This window comes from Strongylocentrotus purpuratus, unplaced genomic scaffold, assembly GCF_000002235.5.
Source record: "Strongylocentrotus purpuratus isolate Spur 01 unplaced genomic scaffold, Spur_5.0 spur5_scaffold_16, whole genome shotgun sequence".
Classification (NCBI taxonomy): domain Eukaryota; kingdom Metazoa; phylum Echinodermata; class Echinoidea; order Camarodonta; family Strongylocentrotidae; genus Strongylocentrotus; species Strongylocentrotus purpuratus.
Window position 1 is genome coordinate 15,374,626 of NW_022145601.1, and position 18,186 is coordinate 15,392,811.

General features: G+C 35.6%; 1 protein-coding gene across 2 annotated transcripts; it reads right to left on the reverse strand.

The window, feature by feature from the left end:
• Positions 1–1,601: 1,601 nt before the first annotated feature.
• LOC591699 (myeloid leukemia factor 2) lies at positions 1,602–14,360 on the reverse strand. Of its 2 annotated transcripts, none has more exons than XM_030986881.1 (8): positions 14,136–14,354; positions 12,857–13,001; positions 11,200–11,286; positions 9,730–9,858; positions 8,478–8,550; positions 6,214–6,300; positions 4,655–4,769; positions 1,602–3,720 (listed from the first exon to the last, which is right to left on the reverse strand). In XM_030986881.1, exons 1-8 carry the CDS (start codon positions 14,180–14,182, stop codon positions 3,549–3,551), a joined length of 855 nt encoding a protein of 284 aa, XP_030842741.1. In that variant the 5' UTR covers positions 14,183–14,354; the 3' UTR covers positions 1,602–3,548. The 2 variants fall into 2 exon arrangements, with proteins under 2 accessions (XP_030842741.1, XP_030842742.1); XM_030986882.1 differs by lacking the exon at positions 1,602–3,720 and adding an exon at positions 3,740–3,849 and having other exon boundaries at positions 14,136–14,360.
• Positions 14,361–18,186: the final 3,826 nt, after the last annotated feature.

The following is an 18,186-nucleotide window of genomic DNA, read 5'->3' on the forward strand; positions in this document are numbered from 1 at the left end:
CTGAAATCTGAAAATCGTGCCATTTAGCTCAATGGGGGGGGGGGGGGGGGGGGGGGAGGTTAGTGAGCAGTTTTGTTTTTTTTTCTTTTTGCTCCGAAAATTTGAAAATCGCGCCGGCCGATAATTCGCTCAGTGCATGGGGGAGGGGGGGGGGGGGGTTAGGTGGATCCGCCACTGACATGCTTTTGACCAGTAAATAATATTTATTTAAATTCAAAAACTAAGAAAATCATGAAATTCGACTCACGTAAAGTTGAGGCTCAAAAAATCAAGAAAACCCCCAATAAATCCCAGGGAATGAGTATATTGCTTTTGACCGGAAAGGGGGGTGGGGGGGGGGGGGGTGGGCAACTTTATTCCAACGCTTGTTCTAATGTACTTCATGATCGAGATGACTACGCTCACGTGCTCATAGTTTCTGAACTGACCAGTCTCCGCTCATGTATGTTCTTTGGTAATGCCATGCGCCCATCGAGATCTCTATGCATGCGCCATATCGATTTGGTATTCGTAGTCTGCAATTTCGAGCAAGTTAATACGAAAGAAAAAGAAGGAAGAACGCTAAAAGCTGGAATGAACTGAAGTCTTTTAAAAAACTGGTTGGAGGGGGGGGGGGGTGCTTTACTGTTTCCTAAATTGGGGAAGGAGAGATCATCGAGACAGGGAAAGAGAGAGAGAGAGAGAGAGAGAGAGAGAGAGAGAGAGAGAGAGAGAAACGGTAATTTTCTTCCTCTCTTCTATATTACCTTCTCAGGTTTTAAAGATTCCAGTAGTGCCAGCCATCATTGCAGGACAATTGACATCAAGCTAGGCCCACAGAAAGCATACTCTACAATATATACACTACTTTCACATTCTGTCTCCCACCTCTCTCTGCATCAGTGATCTCTTATATTGCTTCTTATCCCTCTCCTTCTCTGTCGCTGTCTACACCCCTCTCTCAAAGACACGCATACACACGTACACCAACAAACACCCCCCCCCCCCCACCCCTCGATCCTTTTTTTCCATTTTGTTTCAATCTTCCTTTTGGTACATCTATATATTTCCATCTTCAATCTGTGCTCATGCACACACCATAAAAAAAATGTTTTTATTTTATATGTAAACCTCTGCTTTACAATGAAAACTGACACAACCTAAACGTTTCCCTCTAAACTAATCGAACACAACATTACTTTACCGGTAATTAAATGCTCCTAGTAGTGGGTTCTCATGGGGAATTTCACACCATTCCGGGTGTTGCCCTATATAAAAGGTGTTGTCAATCACCAAGAGTGAACTTCACTTTAACGACCGACGGGTCAAAATAACTACCACACTTGGAATCCAGTCTGCATATCCATCATTTGTTGCTATGTCAGGTAGCCCTTCAGGTTGTCATGACAACCTTTTATTTAAAGGTATGCATAACATCTAAATATGTTAGTAATTAAGCTGGTCGATTGGCAGTTCAACCAAATCTGGTGTCAGTGAATTATGATGCAACATGGACCCTGACTACTACCATAATGTTGCTTTATATGAGTCGATGAAACAAAAGGGATTGTAATTAAGATTCATAATAATAAATAAATGAATATCAAGAAGCACACAATGTCTCGTGTTGAATGACAGAATAACATTTATTCACAACATGCAGGAATGTACATTAGACACAATGAGCAGCAGAAAATAGAAGTGTGTGTGTGTGGGGGGGGGGGGGGGGGGTCTCAGGTTAAGGGGCAATTATTTGAACATTTGAAGGAACTATAATAGAATAACATACTGTTTACGCAATCTAAGTTACATGAACTATATGTTAATAACAAATTAAATGTTCCAAAATGCCCCCCCTCTTTTTGTTGTTGTTATATTCCAGGTTATCCACTACTTTTGTAACATCAATTATTTATATAATACTTTGAAATAAATTTCATCCCCTTAAATTTTCACTCATGATTCCCACATAATGCTGTTTAGTAAAATTTCATTCAAAACTGGTCAAAAATAATGAATAGAACTTCACATCTTTATTGTCGTGAGAAAAAAATGTTTTGACTTTGAGCATCATGTTTTCTCGTTAGTTTGAGATGATTCTTAATTTCTATCTTTTTTGTTATAGATGTGAACAGCATCAAACATTGTGACCACTGGGATAACCATTAAATACTGACAAGAAAATAATGATTTGGATCATAAATCATACAAACAGGTTATGGAATAACAAAGACAAAATTCAGGTGGGCCCTAATTGAGGCTTGTAATACGTCTGTCATATACTTCAGCACATTGATTCAACAGTCAAAACTGAATGAATAGACGCTGTTAATACTATTAAAACCAACAAGAATACGTATACAGAACATCATGTGATAAATCATGTGATAAATCATGTAATAAACATAGCTACAATAATAACAACACACATGTAGAGACAATTCTAATACATACAATCCTATCATAATTAAATACTTAAAAATGAAAATTCCGTTTATAAGTAAACTCTATAAGTTTCAGTGCAAACTGTGTCCTTTCTATCTCAAATATATACAGTCAAACCTGCTTTAGAGACCACCTGTCTGTAAAGACTGCATTTTTTGTTTCCCTTGACTAATGTTTCCCATTGAATCCTGTACTAAAGGAACCTGTACATAAAGACCACCTGCCTATAAAGACTATTTATTTTTCCCTTGAGTGGTCTTTATATACAGGTTCCACTGTAATTCAAATGGGATAAAAAGAGAATCAAACCATGTTACACAATCTTGCACAGAAAAATAGTCTTGACAAACACAAATCGGTTTTGTGGATAACTGTCCATATACAGTGCCCTCAAAAACGGCAAACAAAAATGTGTTGAATAATGCTTGAAATGAACAATCCAAAAAATTATTGTAATAATAGTTAAAATCAGATAAATGTTATAAATATATTCCATCAATAAACATACATGTATATACATTATCTTCCAAAACACGTACCTTCACAAACACATTTCTAACATTTGGCAGAAATGGCATGGCTCGTTAATCTTTATTCAAAATCTTTACATAGAATTTCAACAATGATCATACAAGCATCTCAAATCTCCATTCCATTTCTCTCAATGTACACCACATTCAAGCCTTTGGTCTTGTAGTATATTTGAATTCTGTTTCTCATTTTTTAACATAAAAATGTAAGAATGAGCGCTCTGCATTTTATGAAAAGATTATGTTCCTTCCACGTACAGTAATCATTCCTTTTTTTGGTGTGAATTTCATAAAAACAAAAAGAATACAATTTTAGTAAAATATAAAGAGTTTTCATTGTTTTCCGACCAAATTTCACCAGTGTTTGCTTACATTTTCATAAGTAATCATTACTTTTTTATGTGTGTATTTCATCAAAACACAAAGAATATAATTTCAGTAAAATATAAAGAGTTTCCATTGTTTTCCGACCAAATTTCACCAGTGTTTGCTTAATATATTTTCAGTTTGTTTTTGCTTGGAACAGCATACATGTGACAGATAATATATTACAAGGATGACTTATTTTAATACTGAGCGTTTCTGCTGAATATCCTAATAATCCCTCTGCCTGCCGCCTCTGCTCGGTCCCTGAGGTCTGGCTGGGGTAGGGTGGCGATGGTAGGGATGGGCGTTATCGGACGTCCTCTCGGATCGGTCAAATCGGACGGACTGGGGGTTGGCTGGATGGTGCCTCACAGGCCTTTGTTCCCTATCGTGCAGGTATCTACAGTAACCATAGCAACAATGAGTAAGAAATGGATAGAGATGATCTCAAATCAAAAATCAAAATCGGACGGACTGGGGGTTGGCTGGGTGGTGCCTCACGGGTCTTTGTTCCCTATCGTGCATGTATCTACAGTAACCATAGCAACAATGAGTGAGAAGTGGATAGAGATGATCACAAAACAAAATTTCAGATGGGAGAAAATGTTTCATGGACTGAGCAGCATGATAATATATTAGGTCCTTTTTTTACTGAGATTTATTTTAACCCGACACTGCATTTAAGCTTGGTCTTAAGTTGAGTGAACAAAGGAAGAAGGACAAAGGTCTGGTCTGGTAAAGACTAATTTCTCCTTTTTTTTTTCGAAAGTGCTTTAATCCTTGCATCAGGTTAACTTAATTGGTAGAAGAAGGGACTAAGAGTTGAAATAACTTTGCTTTTCAAACCAGGAAGGAAAAAAAAGGGATCAAAGTATAATGCATGGGAATATAATCACTTGGTAGCAAATGAAGTTAAACATAAACTGAACAGAGGAAGAAAAAGTGGCAATGAAAGCAATCTTACTCTCTGCTATCTGTAACAGCCGACATGGTTCGCCTACTACCTGCCAATATTCTACAAAGCTTTAAACCTGACACTTGGTAGCAAATGAAGTTAAAGGGACGTGGTAACATTATTTAGATGAGAGAAAATAGTGCTAATGCAGTGTCTTCAATGCTAGATGGACAATTAAAGATAATCTGAAAGTTTGAGTGAAAACAGACTATTATTAATGATAAAAAATTGGGGAAAACTGATCTGATCGATTCCTTAATTCTTCTGATTCTTCAAAAAAAACCATAAGTATCTTTGTGATGTGAGAATTTTTTCATGATTTTTTGCATGTTAGAGGGTAAGTAGATTAGAAGAAAAGTAGCAATAAAAGCCATCTTACTCTCTGCCATCTGTAACAGCCAACACGGGTGGCCTACTCTCTTCCACGGAACGTCCCCCTCCCCGGTGAGCTCCTGTTTTCTGCTTCCATTCATTGTCAAATGTAGGTGCATCACCTGTAAGAAAAAACAAAAATAATTTCTATTGTAAGAAGAACAATATAAAGTAGGTTCATTGTACGTGAAATAATCATGACTAATTTTATACACACAATTACCATAGTGAGAGAACATAAAAATATAGTTGTCTTCAGATATTTCTCTATAATCATTTATTTTGTCATTTTTATGGACCAATAATTATATGTAATTTGATAATTTGTTAATTATTTACTTATTCTTTTGTATATCGTGCATTTTTCACTTATTTGTAGTAAACTATAACTCAATATCCATATTTGCAATTGTAATTATATTAGAATTCTACCCAACTATGTAAAGTGCATAGAGACCGTTTGAGTAGAATGCACTATATAAGAAACTACTTATTATTATTATTATTATTATTATTCATAAGGCCATGTTCAAACACTGTTGTTCACTGTCAATCCTGTGACAGATTTTGCTTTGTATTTCCACAAACGAAAAGACATTTGCAGCAACACATCATCTCAAATCCCTGTCCATACAAAAATTAGCGATATTTTTGTACTCGACAAACAGGATAGTTATCCACGACTATGTCACAATCCACTGACCGAAACAACCAAATTCAGATTTGCATAGACTAATAGTGATCTCATATTTCAAACATTCATAACTTTCTTATTATTGGTCCGAATTATTCCAAACTTTTGCCATTCTGTAGATCTTATTTTGTGTTTTCATAAAATGAAAGGTAGTGTCTCTTTTGCAGCTACATCAAATTCTAAAGAACTTTGCAGGAATTATGAATATGTCCAACTGTGATATGTAAACGTTACATGTAGCAGTGTCCTAATATTATGCAAGGAAGCTGTTTACTTTTCTAGACTTCACTGTCAGACACTATTGAGTGACTGACTGTCTTCTTTTTTTTCTTTGGTAAGCTGATTGAATCTTTGCACAGCATAAAACGAACGACCATACAGTAAATCAGACTATTTTCATCGCATAATATTCGAAACGGTCAATATAATTCCACATGAAGGCATTTACCAGTTCTAATTTTTCAGGGGAGTTTTTAGTTGGCATTAGCTCTTGTTTACCATAGGATTCACACAAGTTTATATTTTCAGCCTGCAAAAGGAACACACCACCATATTACATGGTTGGATTGCCTTAAAGCCTATCTGCACTAGTTTGGCCAGGAGGGATTAGACCTTCCTGTATGGTCACTGACAGGTGGTTATCTCATCAAATCAGCTCTCACTTAACATAAGAAAAAGAGGATCATGGGGGACCAACAGGCACCGATTAGGCATTGTTTGCTATATAGAGGGTGCAAGTAGCTATAAGTAGTGCAGTGGGGCTTTAAATCATCTCCCTCAATGGATGTAGAAAGTTTGACAAGGATGACAGAAATATTTGGTCTTCTCTAACTGAACTTTCTCTTCAACCTCTCTAACTAGGAATGACTTACTCTCATCAATATTAAGAAAGTCTTGTTTCTCCTCCTGGTCGCCTGTTCTTGTATTCTTGGATTTCTCGATCACATGTCCTCTATCATCTGTAACACAAGGAACAAAATTTGTATCGAAAGTTAGTACAAATAATAATAATTATAATAATAATAATAATAATAATAATAGTATTATGCACTTATATTGCACCATCTATCTAGTCAAACTATTCCGAGGTGCATTATGAAATTAAGAAAGTTAGGAAGAAGTGCAAAAAAAGACTACAGGATAGTACAAAGTGTGTTTATAATACTTTCACGTACTGTATGCCTTCGAAAACAGGACTGTCTTCAGGTTAGACTTCAAAAATCATAAGTTTCTAATAATAATAATAATAATACATTACATTTATAATGCACTTAATACAATGTTTCTAAGCGCAAGAGAAAGAAGAAAGGATAAGGAAGGAAAAGTGAGAAATACTCAAGAAACATATAAAAAAAAACATTGAATTACATATTAACGGCAAAGAAGAATGTGACATTACACAAACAAACGTATATATGAGCTGGTAATGTGTATGAGTATGTAAAAATCCATCTCAAACAGCAAAACAACCCACAGGAAACAGGAAACAAACCCATACCGATTCTTATTTGAACTTTGAATCAGATCAGAGCGTAACCTTGGGCAATAATGCACTGCAGAGTGAATTCCAACATATTGACAAAGCACTTATGTTATGTGGATACACAGCATTGATGAGACAAAGAGCAAGGAACAGAGTATAAGACCCCCCCCCCCCCCCCCCACCAAGGAAAAGAAAGAAGTTAACAACAGAGTAGTCCTTCCTTTTGTTAACACGTTATCCTCTCGATTGAAATGAGCCTTCCAAGACAAGTATATTAGTGTTGCCTTCAAAAGCCCAAACATCCAAAAGACTAAATTCCAAGAGAGAAAAGATAGGCATCGTGACAGGCCAGATTACTTGCACAGATTGTAACAATTCATACGTTGGGGAAACTGGCAGAACTCTTAATGAGCCATTAAAAGAACACAAAAGAGCCCTCGGATTGAGTAACCCATCCCATTGAAGATAGTGTGGACCCCTGCGTAATATCATGCTCGTCAATACCACAACATACACATACTTATTATTGTACATTACATGTGATGTACATGAATGTTTATGTCTACTACCTCGCTCGGGTAACCTCAATATTTGAAGGTGACAAATGTGACATTCCTTTGGTAACAAACGCTGTTTATGCTATTTTTACCTTTTTCACTTTGTCTATCGTCTTATGTTTAGGCCTTCTTGCCCACCTATTATCATTGTTTCATCCTTCACCATTGCAACCACTTCAATCAAATGTTAGGTTTTATTTAGGGAAACCTATAACCTACAAGCTAAGATTCTTAATAGGTTCCTCACATTTCAAACTGTATAATCCACCAATTTTTTAAAATAAGTAATTTTGACGTCTTTACAAAGACTTGATTATATAATGTCATAGTTGTACATAGTTGTGATTGATATTAATCGCTATTAAATGGGGTTAGTATCAAAATAAAGATCGGGCCCAGTTGTAGATTAAATGAAGCTTAGACAAGCTGGGTAACAGACCAAGTTACCTTGGATCAAAAGGCAATAAATTGTGGTGTTGCAAAGCTGTTACCTGGAATAACCTTATGTGGCGTACTTGATACAGTCAAACCTGTCTATAGCGACTGCCCAAGGGATACACAAAAAGTCGTCTTTGAAGACGGGTTCCTTTAGTACATGTTTCAATGAGAAACCATTTTCAAGGGAAACAAAAAATGTGGTCTTTGTAGACAGGTGGCCAGTCACTAAAGCAGGTTTGACAGTAGTTTCTAGACAATGGGTGGTATTCTCATAAGTTAAGCCGGGACTAAGTCCAGACTAAACAAGAATTTTAGTTCACACTTCTATGGAATGCTAGGTTTCATCTTCCTCCTTCAATATTCATGACAAGGATAATCTACCAAAGACTTTTTGGAAATTCAGTTCATACTCATATTATCTTTTTCTTACCATTTCATTGCAAAATTAATTTTTTGGAGACTTTTCATTGAAGGATTAAAATAATCTGTACAGGATAAATGAGTTGACAACAGGCACTCCATAAAAGTGTGGACGAACTTAGTGCGCGCTAAGTTAGTACGCACTACCAGAATACCACCCTATTTGTTTTAGTATCCCAACAGACGAGTAAATGCCTGCTGCTAGGGCAATGCTCACTGCAAGAAATGCTTTACTTACTGATATGATGACCGATAGCCATCTTCTCAATGCCTTGTGCTGAATCTCTCACTGTTTTCCTGGTTTCACGAATCTGTGCAGGGAAAGAGAATAAACCATGATGTCATTACCATAGCCTTTTCCGAAACGGGTATTTCCCTCTCCGTCATGTGACAAAAATGTAGTCAGGATCAAACTGTCAAGCAATCTACGATGTGTTGGGGCAATTCCAAATGGGCAATGAGAATCGCATTGCCTTTTTAATTTAAACAAAAATACAGTAATTGATGTTATCCAACTTTAGTGTTAGTAAATTATGAGGCAATACACGTGGAAGCAGACCCCTGTGCAGCTTTAAAGGGAAAGTTGAGTTCTTGTTTAAAGCAAATGCTTTCAAATTACATGGTTTTTGCTTTTATTCTTATTTATAACATTTCTAGTTCCCTTTTTATGATCTAAAATTGCTATGAAGATTATCTTAGACCCCAAAATGAGTGCAATTTAGATTAAATATGATCATACCAATTCAGCTCCACTTTAAAAAAAAAATTGGTGACTGTTAGTTAATTACTTAATCAATGATAACAATACACGGGCCAGCTGGTTGTGCACATAATAACCAACACGAAAAAGCCAACTTTTTTTCAAGGGCTGGTTCAAAATTATTGAATATTTGTGGTGCCCCACAAATATTAGAAATGGTTATAATTATGGATATTTCAGCCGTCCATGAACCGATTTTGATCAAACAAATATGATTTTGTCATTTAAATTGTATGTTCTTTCAAATTTGACACCCAGTTTTTCATTATCTCACAAAAAATTATTTTGTGTAGCGCCCTCTGCAACAAAACTCAACTATCCCTTTAAAACAAATTTTAACCAGGGGGGTGTTTCACAAAGATCCTAAGTTGAACTTATCTCTAAGTTGGACTTAACAATTATGGAAAGCCATTAGCATCCTTGAAAGAATTTTGTAAAAGTTGTTTTAAAAGGCATGAAATGTTGATTAAAATCATTCATATTTTCTAGTATTATGGGAGATTTCATGTTCTTGATGTGGAATTTATGAAAAGTCTAAAATACTTGAATTTTTGCTTTTGAATATATTTCAAAATAAGTCCAACTTAGAGTTAAGTTTGACTTCAAGTCTTTGTGAAACACCTCCCAGGTCATAGCCGCCAGCAAAGAACATTGCATAGTAACCACTTATGAAAAATACCCTGATTAATTTCCATACGCTGTTCGTGTCTTTAGTGAACGATTGACTTACCCCTCCCGGAGCTTGTCTGGTAGAAGAAGATGCCTGGTAGTATTGTGGTGCACCGTTCCCAGTATTAGAGTAACTCATTACTGATGATGATGAGTAGCAGTGAGAGTTAGGATCACTTGCAACTCTCTCCTGTCAAGGAATAATACAAGCAAACAAAATCAATCAATTATAAATCATCGCTTCTGAATTGATTTCTATTTTTGGGCAATTATTGATAAATCAAATACAAAACATTCAAATAAACAATAATAAACATAATTGATTTACATAAAGAGTGACAACTGAAATACATACACATAAAAATGCATATACCGGTACATTGAAAACTTGAAAGTATTGAGGTAGGTCAAATAATCAAGATAAATGCAGAGGCCAACTATCATAAGCATGAAAGCTTGAGTCGATAGAAGCCGGGAAAGGGGGGGGGGGGGTGTAGATGATTCTGATTACTGTCAAAAGAAATGTAAAACAATGTTAAAACACATCCTTGGAGAAACCAGTGGTACATTGTCTCATATCATGAAACATGTCTCTTGAGTAAGACCTTATAAAATCAACAAATGTGAAAGGAGAATCTTATGAGTTGAAATCAACCTCCTTTATCGGATTATACATTTAAATTGAAGTTATTACAGTCAACAACTAAATTATTCATACCCCCTGTAAATTTGATGTTTTTTGTGTTTTTCTTAACTCAAGAATGCAAGGTGGACTGGTTAAATCGGGGGCCTTTGTTGAATACTTTTAGAGGTAAGCTTTCATATTTCACATTATCAAGAAATACAGTTGTTGACTGTATGTGCATGCACAGTATTAAACATAAAACTGCTTGAATCTTGATCATTTTTCAGCCTATAATGATTTGAATTGATTGGTTTTATTTAGTACTGTAACATCACGGATATCTCCAATTCCGTTTAACCGCCAGTCAAAACCGGACGGTTTTCGGTTAAACGATTTATAAAAATTATGAAAAAGCGGGAAGGACTGCGAGGTGATTTAACTGAAGGCGCCGATTTGTGCTTGTGAACTAGTCACAAATAATAGTAACAATGTCGTTTTAGAATAATGTGTAAGATCATTAATGTAAATTAAAAACAGTAGAGGACCTAGGATAGAACCTTGTGGTACACCATGTGTTAAACTTGGATGAATATATATTGAGATCTATTACAAAAATTACTTTCAAACCAAGATGACAGACAAATTGGAGTGTTGTTCTAGTTTCCAAGTGGTAAGTCATCACACCGATTACTGAGCTGGGAGACATTGCCAGGCATAGTGCCAGGTGGAGGGGCATAAATTGAAAACTTTAAAAAAAAAATAAAAAAAAAAAAATTAGAAAAAAAAAACGGGAAAACGAAACCGTCCAATTGAAAACGGAATCCGCCATGGGTGGTCGGATACCGGACGGTTAAATGTTTGACTACAGCACTAGTTTTATTATACATCACAACACTGAGAACTCACCATATGACTCTGCATGTTTCCCATCATCGAGTTCATATTGGCAAACATGGAGCCCATACCACCCATCATACCAAAAGGAGCCATCGCCTTGGGAAAAAACAGAACATACATGTTTATGAAATTAGAATATACATATCGACAAAAAATAAGTACCGGGTACATGTAGTATCAGAGTACAAAACACAATCAAGTTTAATTCATAGTCCACACTAATTTGTCAATAGCTTCTTTAAAAACGTATTTTAATTCTAACTTTATCAATATCAAGTTTATCAACATCACCGTATAAACAATTCCTACAAAACAAAACTGATAAAATTTAATTTTTGATTTGACAGAAGATACAAGAGCAAATAAAAAGAATTTTATGTAATTTTCGAAATATTCAGCAGGATTGTCTTTTCTTTTTAGAGGACCTAAACTTAAAGGTATGCTATCCATAATATATTTTGAGTGGTGCCCCATGGGATAAGGCACTTGGGAGAAAAATAGAATTCACAGATATTTCTCTAGACGTCAAACAGAAAGTTGCCCCAAATTTGTCACAATCAACTGGAAAAATTGCAGATTTCAGATTTGCATCAATGTAGGGATGTTTATATTTCAAACAATCATAACTTTGTTATATATTCTTCCGATGCATTTTCAAACTTTCGCAATTCTCTTTCTCCTTTTATACAAATAAACTTATTACAAGGTTGGAGTGTCCTTTAAACAGTATTACTAAATGCTTTCCTACTCCAACAAGGGGGTGTTTCACAAAGACTAAGATCAACTTTAAGTTGGACTTAACTATGGCAGGCCGTTCATGCCACTGGTTGCTCTCACCAATGGTCTCTCAATTATGATCTTTAGATAATATTTTGTCCTTTATTAATGAATTATCAAACAATTTAAATTCTGTAGATTTGTGACGATAATTTGTACGTCTCTTGAGAGACCAATGCCAGTAAATGATGAGAGCAAACAACTTAAAGTCGATCTTAGTCTTTGTGAACCCCCCCCCCCCCCCCCAGCTCATCCCATCATTTGGGTAAATTACTTTGGTTGGCTACTGAGATTTAAAGGGATCGTTTAACAATGTTAAATCTGAGATACACAGCCCTACGTGTTATCAGTGTCTGTGATATGGTGTTATATTGAGCCCTAAAAAAATTGTGCTTCAAAATGATCATGAAGTGCCTCAAAAAATTAAATATCTTTGAGTGACCGGTTTTACCATACTCGTTTTCCCCAATAGACTGTAGTGTTATAAAAACCGTTCGGCAAACGGTTTTCAAAATTTGTAATTCCAATCATAGATATCTTGATAATCAGACAGGCGATCGGCTTGTAAAAGTCATGGGGTTCCTGACTAACCTAAAGGTTTATAATTATCATTGCATCATGAGCTAAATCCAGAATTTTGTTTCAGAATCTGAGACAAAGTTACCAGATCCCTTTAATAAGCAGACAAGGAACTAACACTTCAACAAGCTCTGCTTCAAGTTAGTTCCTCTTTTCTTGTGCTTTTTCCATTATATTTGTCGTTTCATTGCATATATTTGTTGTGATTTAATTATTCTTGTATAATGTTTTGCATGAGAAATAAAATCATTTGAATCATTTGAAGGATAAAAAAATGAAGAAAAAGATAAGGGATGTCATCTTGTCTTACCATAGGATTGTTGGCTGGATTTGGCCTGAATGGTTGAGGGGGTCTTCTTACACCTCTGGCTTCTATAGATGGCATGAATTGCTGGGGGAACATACTCCCCATCGCCATGGGGACCATGTGTCGACGATGTGCCTCTTGCATGTCACTGTGAATATGAATATCAAGAATAATAATACATTTACCACATTTCTTTGGGTAGATTGTAAATATAACTTTCTTACAAACCCCAAACTGTAGTTCTATATCCTACCCCGCCGATTCCAGCTCCATGTTGTATCGTTGATTCAACCGGCGAAGAGAAAGTACGCATGCGTGGTAGTGCGTACTTTCTCTTCGCCATGTTGAGTCGACGATACAACATGGAAGAATCGTCGGGGTAGGACGAAGAATCACCCCCTTTTTCCCATCGAAGACTTCGTCAAATTATACTTTTAAGTTGCCAGAAAGATGCCCAGAGGAGTCGAGCAACCTCGTAAGTCAAAATTGTAATTACTCCCTTTGCATATTTTGAGATAATGTCGCCCAATCCGCCGTTTGAATGTTTTTCGATGCACCACCTGAAGCTCTGACACCTTCGGCATCGGCGTCGGAGATTGCCTGGAGTTAGTCTTACAAGATTTATGTAATATTACTTGTAAACTACATGTACAATGTACATCAACAGCTTGTCCCAGAATAAGGATCATCCACAAAAACGAGGATTGTCTTCGTACACGCGGACAGACCCGTCCGCATTTTCGCAGAGCGCCAATGAAAAAAAAACGTCCGCGGACTATCCTTGTTTTTTGGGACATAATTTTCCACGTTTACGAGGATAGCCTCCTTTCTGCGGAAGATCCACATTCTACTGATCCTACTGATCAAATTGCTTTAATTCAAGTGTCCAGATACACAACCTCTCAGGAAACAAACTCAAAAGACAAAACTCAAAAGTCAAAACGTCTGATCTGGCATGGCGCAAGTTGCAAGTTGAAACTGAAAATTACACTTTTATTCTTGAATTTTGAAGAAGCTTCTGTCGCACATTTATTTCTTATTTTAGAATATTAATTTTTTTTGAGAGGAATATAAACAGGGATAAAAGAAAAAACCTTGTCCCCCTGGCCCTAGCTTAGTCAAATTTTATTTTAAGTGCGCAGCTCAGACATTCCACGGCCATGGCTCGGGCTCCGTTCGGGCTACGCTACAGGCGGCTCCCCATTGCTCATTAGGCCGACAGACATTGCCATTAGGCATTAGAATACTTGTCATTATTTATCATAACAATACTATAGCTCACTTGAAAAATGGATCATCAAAACTCCCAAAAAGCGATGGTCCAAACATTGTTCCTTAGGTCTAACGTTGTACTACTGAATACGGGTCAGTCTGGAATCTCTGCAGCTCTCTGAAATTTCTAGTAACAATCGTCAGAATTCGCACTGTTTTCTGTTATGTTATGTACGATAGTAGTCTACGCGTCAATAAATAACGTCATCACAAGCATGTGTGCAGCGCAGACCCGACAGTGAGAACATTCGCGATAGTTCTTGTATGCAGTGCATGCAGCGAAGAAACGTACACACACATCGATTGTTCGCGAATTACATCCAGTTCGCATGACGTGACAATGCAACAACTGTACTTGTGGGTAGCAGCGAATTTTGTTAGTCTACTCATTCTAGCCCCTTAAGTGTTTGTTTTTCATCACTGGCTAAACACCACCTATCAAATTCATTACCATCATCATCATCATCACCACCGTCATCATCATCATCATCACCACCACCACCACCACCAACAACAACTCCATCATCATCATGCACAGTAGGATTATAAGGGGGAAAGCTAAATGTTTTTTTTCTTCTCCTTTTTTTGGTTGAATAATAATAAATGGCAACATACCTGTATGCTAAAGTAATACACAGAATTTTACTGGAAAGGTGCAGATATTACACGAGTTGGACATTAATGAGGGAGCGTCGGGGGTGGGGTCCGGTTCCCAGGGTAGAAGATATTTATTTAGCCAATTTGAGACTTGAAAATATTGGAAAATGGAAAGGACGTGTTCTAATACAGAGTCCTTCTATATGTTGACTAGTATTCATGATAAGGATCTATAAATTAAATAAATAATAGATATATCAGCAAATAATAGAAAATACAAAATTTCTATTGAGGAAATTAGTTGGACCACATTATTAAAGTCCTCCGTCGTCATCAGACCGAACGGGCGGTCAACACTTTGATGAGGGCTGCTATCGGTGTTTGTTGTTGTTTGTTGCTTGTTTGTTTTGTTTAGTTTTCCTTGGTTTTGGGACTGGACTGGACTAATACTTCAAACCACTTTTTTAATGTTTTCATAATGGTAGCTGGCTTACATGTATAATACAGTACACACACCTACCAAAAAAAAACACACATAAAAGCTCACAAATTAGCTCTATCAAAATGCACAAAACAAAAAACACACATGCACAAAAGGTTAGTAGAATGTTTAAACTTTAAATATATATGTACATTTATATGATGAAAAACAGGAAAACAGTACTGCACACCATAGCTTGATCTTGGACGGCATTGTGACGATTCTTTTTTTTAAGTGTTAAAACATAGATATTTAATATTTACATGACTACCATTTACAGACTGAAATTGAACTCTGACTTTAAATCACTTCATGTACATTGTAATCATAATACTTTATCAACAAAATAATGTGTATGAGAGTTTGTATCCTTTTTCTCTCTTCCCCACCTTGTATAAAGAGTTGTCAAAATAAAGTTAATAGGGAATATCTCCAACGACTCTATAGGATCAAAAACAGAAAAAAACAAAAAAGACTGGGGAAAGTTTGAATGAAATAGGACCCCCCCCCCCAAAAAAAAAAAGAAAAAAAAAAAGAGGGAATTTAAAAAAGTTATAATCACTATAGGTATGAGCTCTTCAATTTGGCTGAATCGGTAATGTATGTGTTGTAGTGGCAGACAACTTTCCGATTTGTATGACAGACAAAACAACTAAAATTCTAATTTTTCAAAAATGCATGACTCAGGAGGGTCCTTGCTTTTTAAAGGACCTATTATAATATGCTATCTATAATGTACAGTATTTAGAGAAGTGCCCTGAGGGAGAAGGCACTACAAGTTATAGGAAAAAAACAGAAATTTATGATATTTTTGTTCATGACACAGAATCTTCCTATATAAAACCATTTGACCGTGATACCTCTTCTCTGCAACTCCATGAGCATTTATATACCAGTAACCTTTACACAATGCAGTCAAATAACTTTAACCTGACTAATTGGAAAATGGAAATTGATGCTGACTTTACCTAATCTTCAAGAAAGTACTGCCAGAGGGCTATACATTAATGTACAAATATTCAAAGAATTCAACTACTAGTATAAAATAAATTATCTTTTTTCCATTGAACATACAATTTGAAAGACAGAGAGTAAGATGGTTATATTTAGATAGAGATAGATGCAAAGTCAGTTGAACACATTCTTTGTAAGACTTGCAAATTGTTAGGCCAGTATTGTAAGTAGTAATATTTGCATGTTCGAGGTAAAACAAAAGTATTGCCTGTGCCATTTACAGTTACAAGATGGTTTGCCAATAAAACATGTTATTATCTACATGCCGCAATGCGACGTGGCTGCAAGGGAATTTTACAGTAAACTTTTCCATGAGTCACCAATAAAGGCACAATACTTACTAAACACACACTACAAGACAGATGAATTTGCTCATAAACACTGTTGCACAAAATGAAAGATAAAAATGTAGTTTAAAAAAAAAACGATTGTCATTATGTATAAAAATCTTCATTGTAGATATATATATACAATAGATACTTATTCTACTTTTCATCTGACAAAAATATATTTACAAATCATGAAAAGTGAATCAATTATAAATCAAGATGAGGATACATTATAAAGCAATATTTCTATACTGTATCTGAAATGTACATAAACATTAAGTTTGCAAAATATCAAAATTAAGATGTTATAAATGAAAGTACTTGTCTACCACACCTGTACATGTACCATTCACAAAAGTAAATGGCATACAAAATAATCAAATAACATTACAAAAATGTAATAAAACAGTTAATTCATTGTTTAAAAAAAAGTCTGATCTCAGGCCCGTAAAAGTTCACATTAATCCATAATGGTAAGCCCCCCTCCCCCTCCCCCTTTGTTTGTTGGTGTAAATTTGGTATCCGACAAAATACTTTTTTTGTAAAGTCATTAAAATTGTGCGGCATGTTATAGTGAAATCCTGTGAGGAGGAATTATGACGGTTCAATGACTTTGTTTTGCATTAGTGACAGACTCAAATATCCGATTCGTCTTACCAGTGAGCTAAATTCACAGTGGAAAATTTACAAGAAAAACTGTATCAACAAAGAATTGTTCATTTATTCATGCGCACATGCTTTCAACTTGAGTTTAAACTACCAAAGAATCGAAATCACTCTGAGTTGTTTAATATTTGCAAATAGTGAAGCAAACAATCAACCCATTTTTGGCTGATATGCCATATAACATAAACCTAACTATCAATCTACATGTTCTAAAACTACATGGTTCTATCAAGTTGTCACTAATGCGACAAGACAATTTATATCTTTAAAGATACCATTAAACATTTTGAGGGGCTATGAAACAAAATCAATCTTTAAACAAGTGCAATATTTCACCAAAAATAGAGGGATTACAAATAAGCTCAATTTTCCCCCCTACTTAATGCATTTGCTAAATGGATGTGGAAAGTAAACAGAGATGAATTCATCCATTATCAAATACCATGATATTCCTTTTTTCTTTTGAATCAATCAACTCTTTGTTGATTTGTTTTTAGTTCATTCCACGTTAGATTCATGCTTATTACAAACAATCAATTCAATTCATGAAAATATTGACAGATTTTTTCTGTATCACTTGGTACTTCTATTACTTTATCCTAACCAATCACAATTTGAAGTTACTTTCAGTCAAATTATCATAGGATTTCTATGATTTCAAATATTGCTAGAAATGAGATTAAAATAAACTAGATGGAATTCGACTGCGCGCAGTCGAAAATGATGCCTCCGTCATAGAGCAATTTTACAAACCAAAACAGAAGAAATTTTTCGGATTCAAGTTCAATTGTAATCCATTGACAGGTTCCCAGAATATCGTGATTACAAGCAATTTCTCATATACATATATGACCCTTTGATCTTTGACCTCATGACCCTAAAATCTACTCAGTTCATTGGCTCTGCAAGATGTCCTGAGTTAAATAGTAATCCATCTGTCAGTTCTAATGAGAATGCGTTCACAAGCTATTTTT

Coding starts and splice junctions, on each gene's coding strand:
- LOC591699 (XM_030986881.1), bottom strand. CDS start 14,182: ATGTTTGGACCATCGCTTTTTGGGAGTTTTGATGATCCATTTTTCAA. Junction 11,287..12,856: donor ATCCAGCCAACAATCCTATG/GTAAGACAAGAT, acceptor TTTTTTCCCAAG/GCGATGGCTCCTTTTGGTAT. Junction 3,721..4,654: donor GCTGTTACAGATGGCAGAGA/GTAAGATGGCTT, acceptor TGGTTACTGTAG/ATACCTGCACGATAGGGAAC.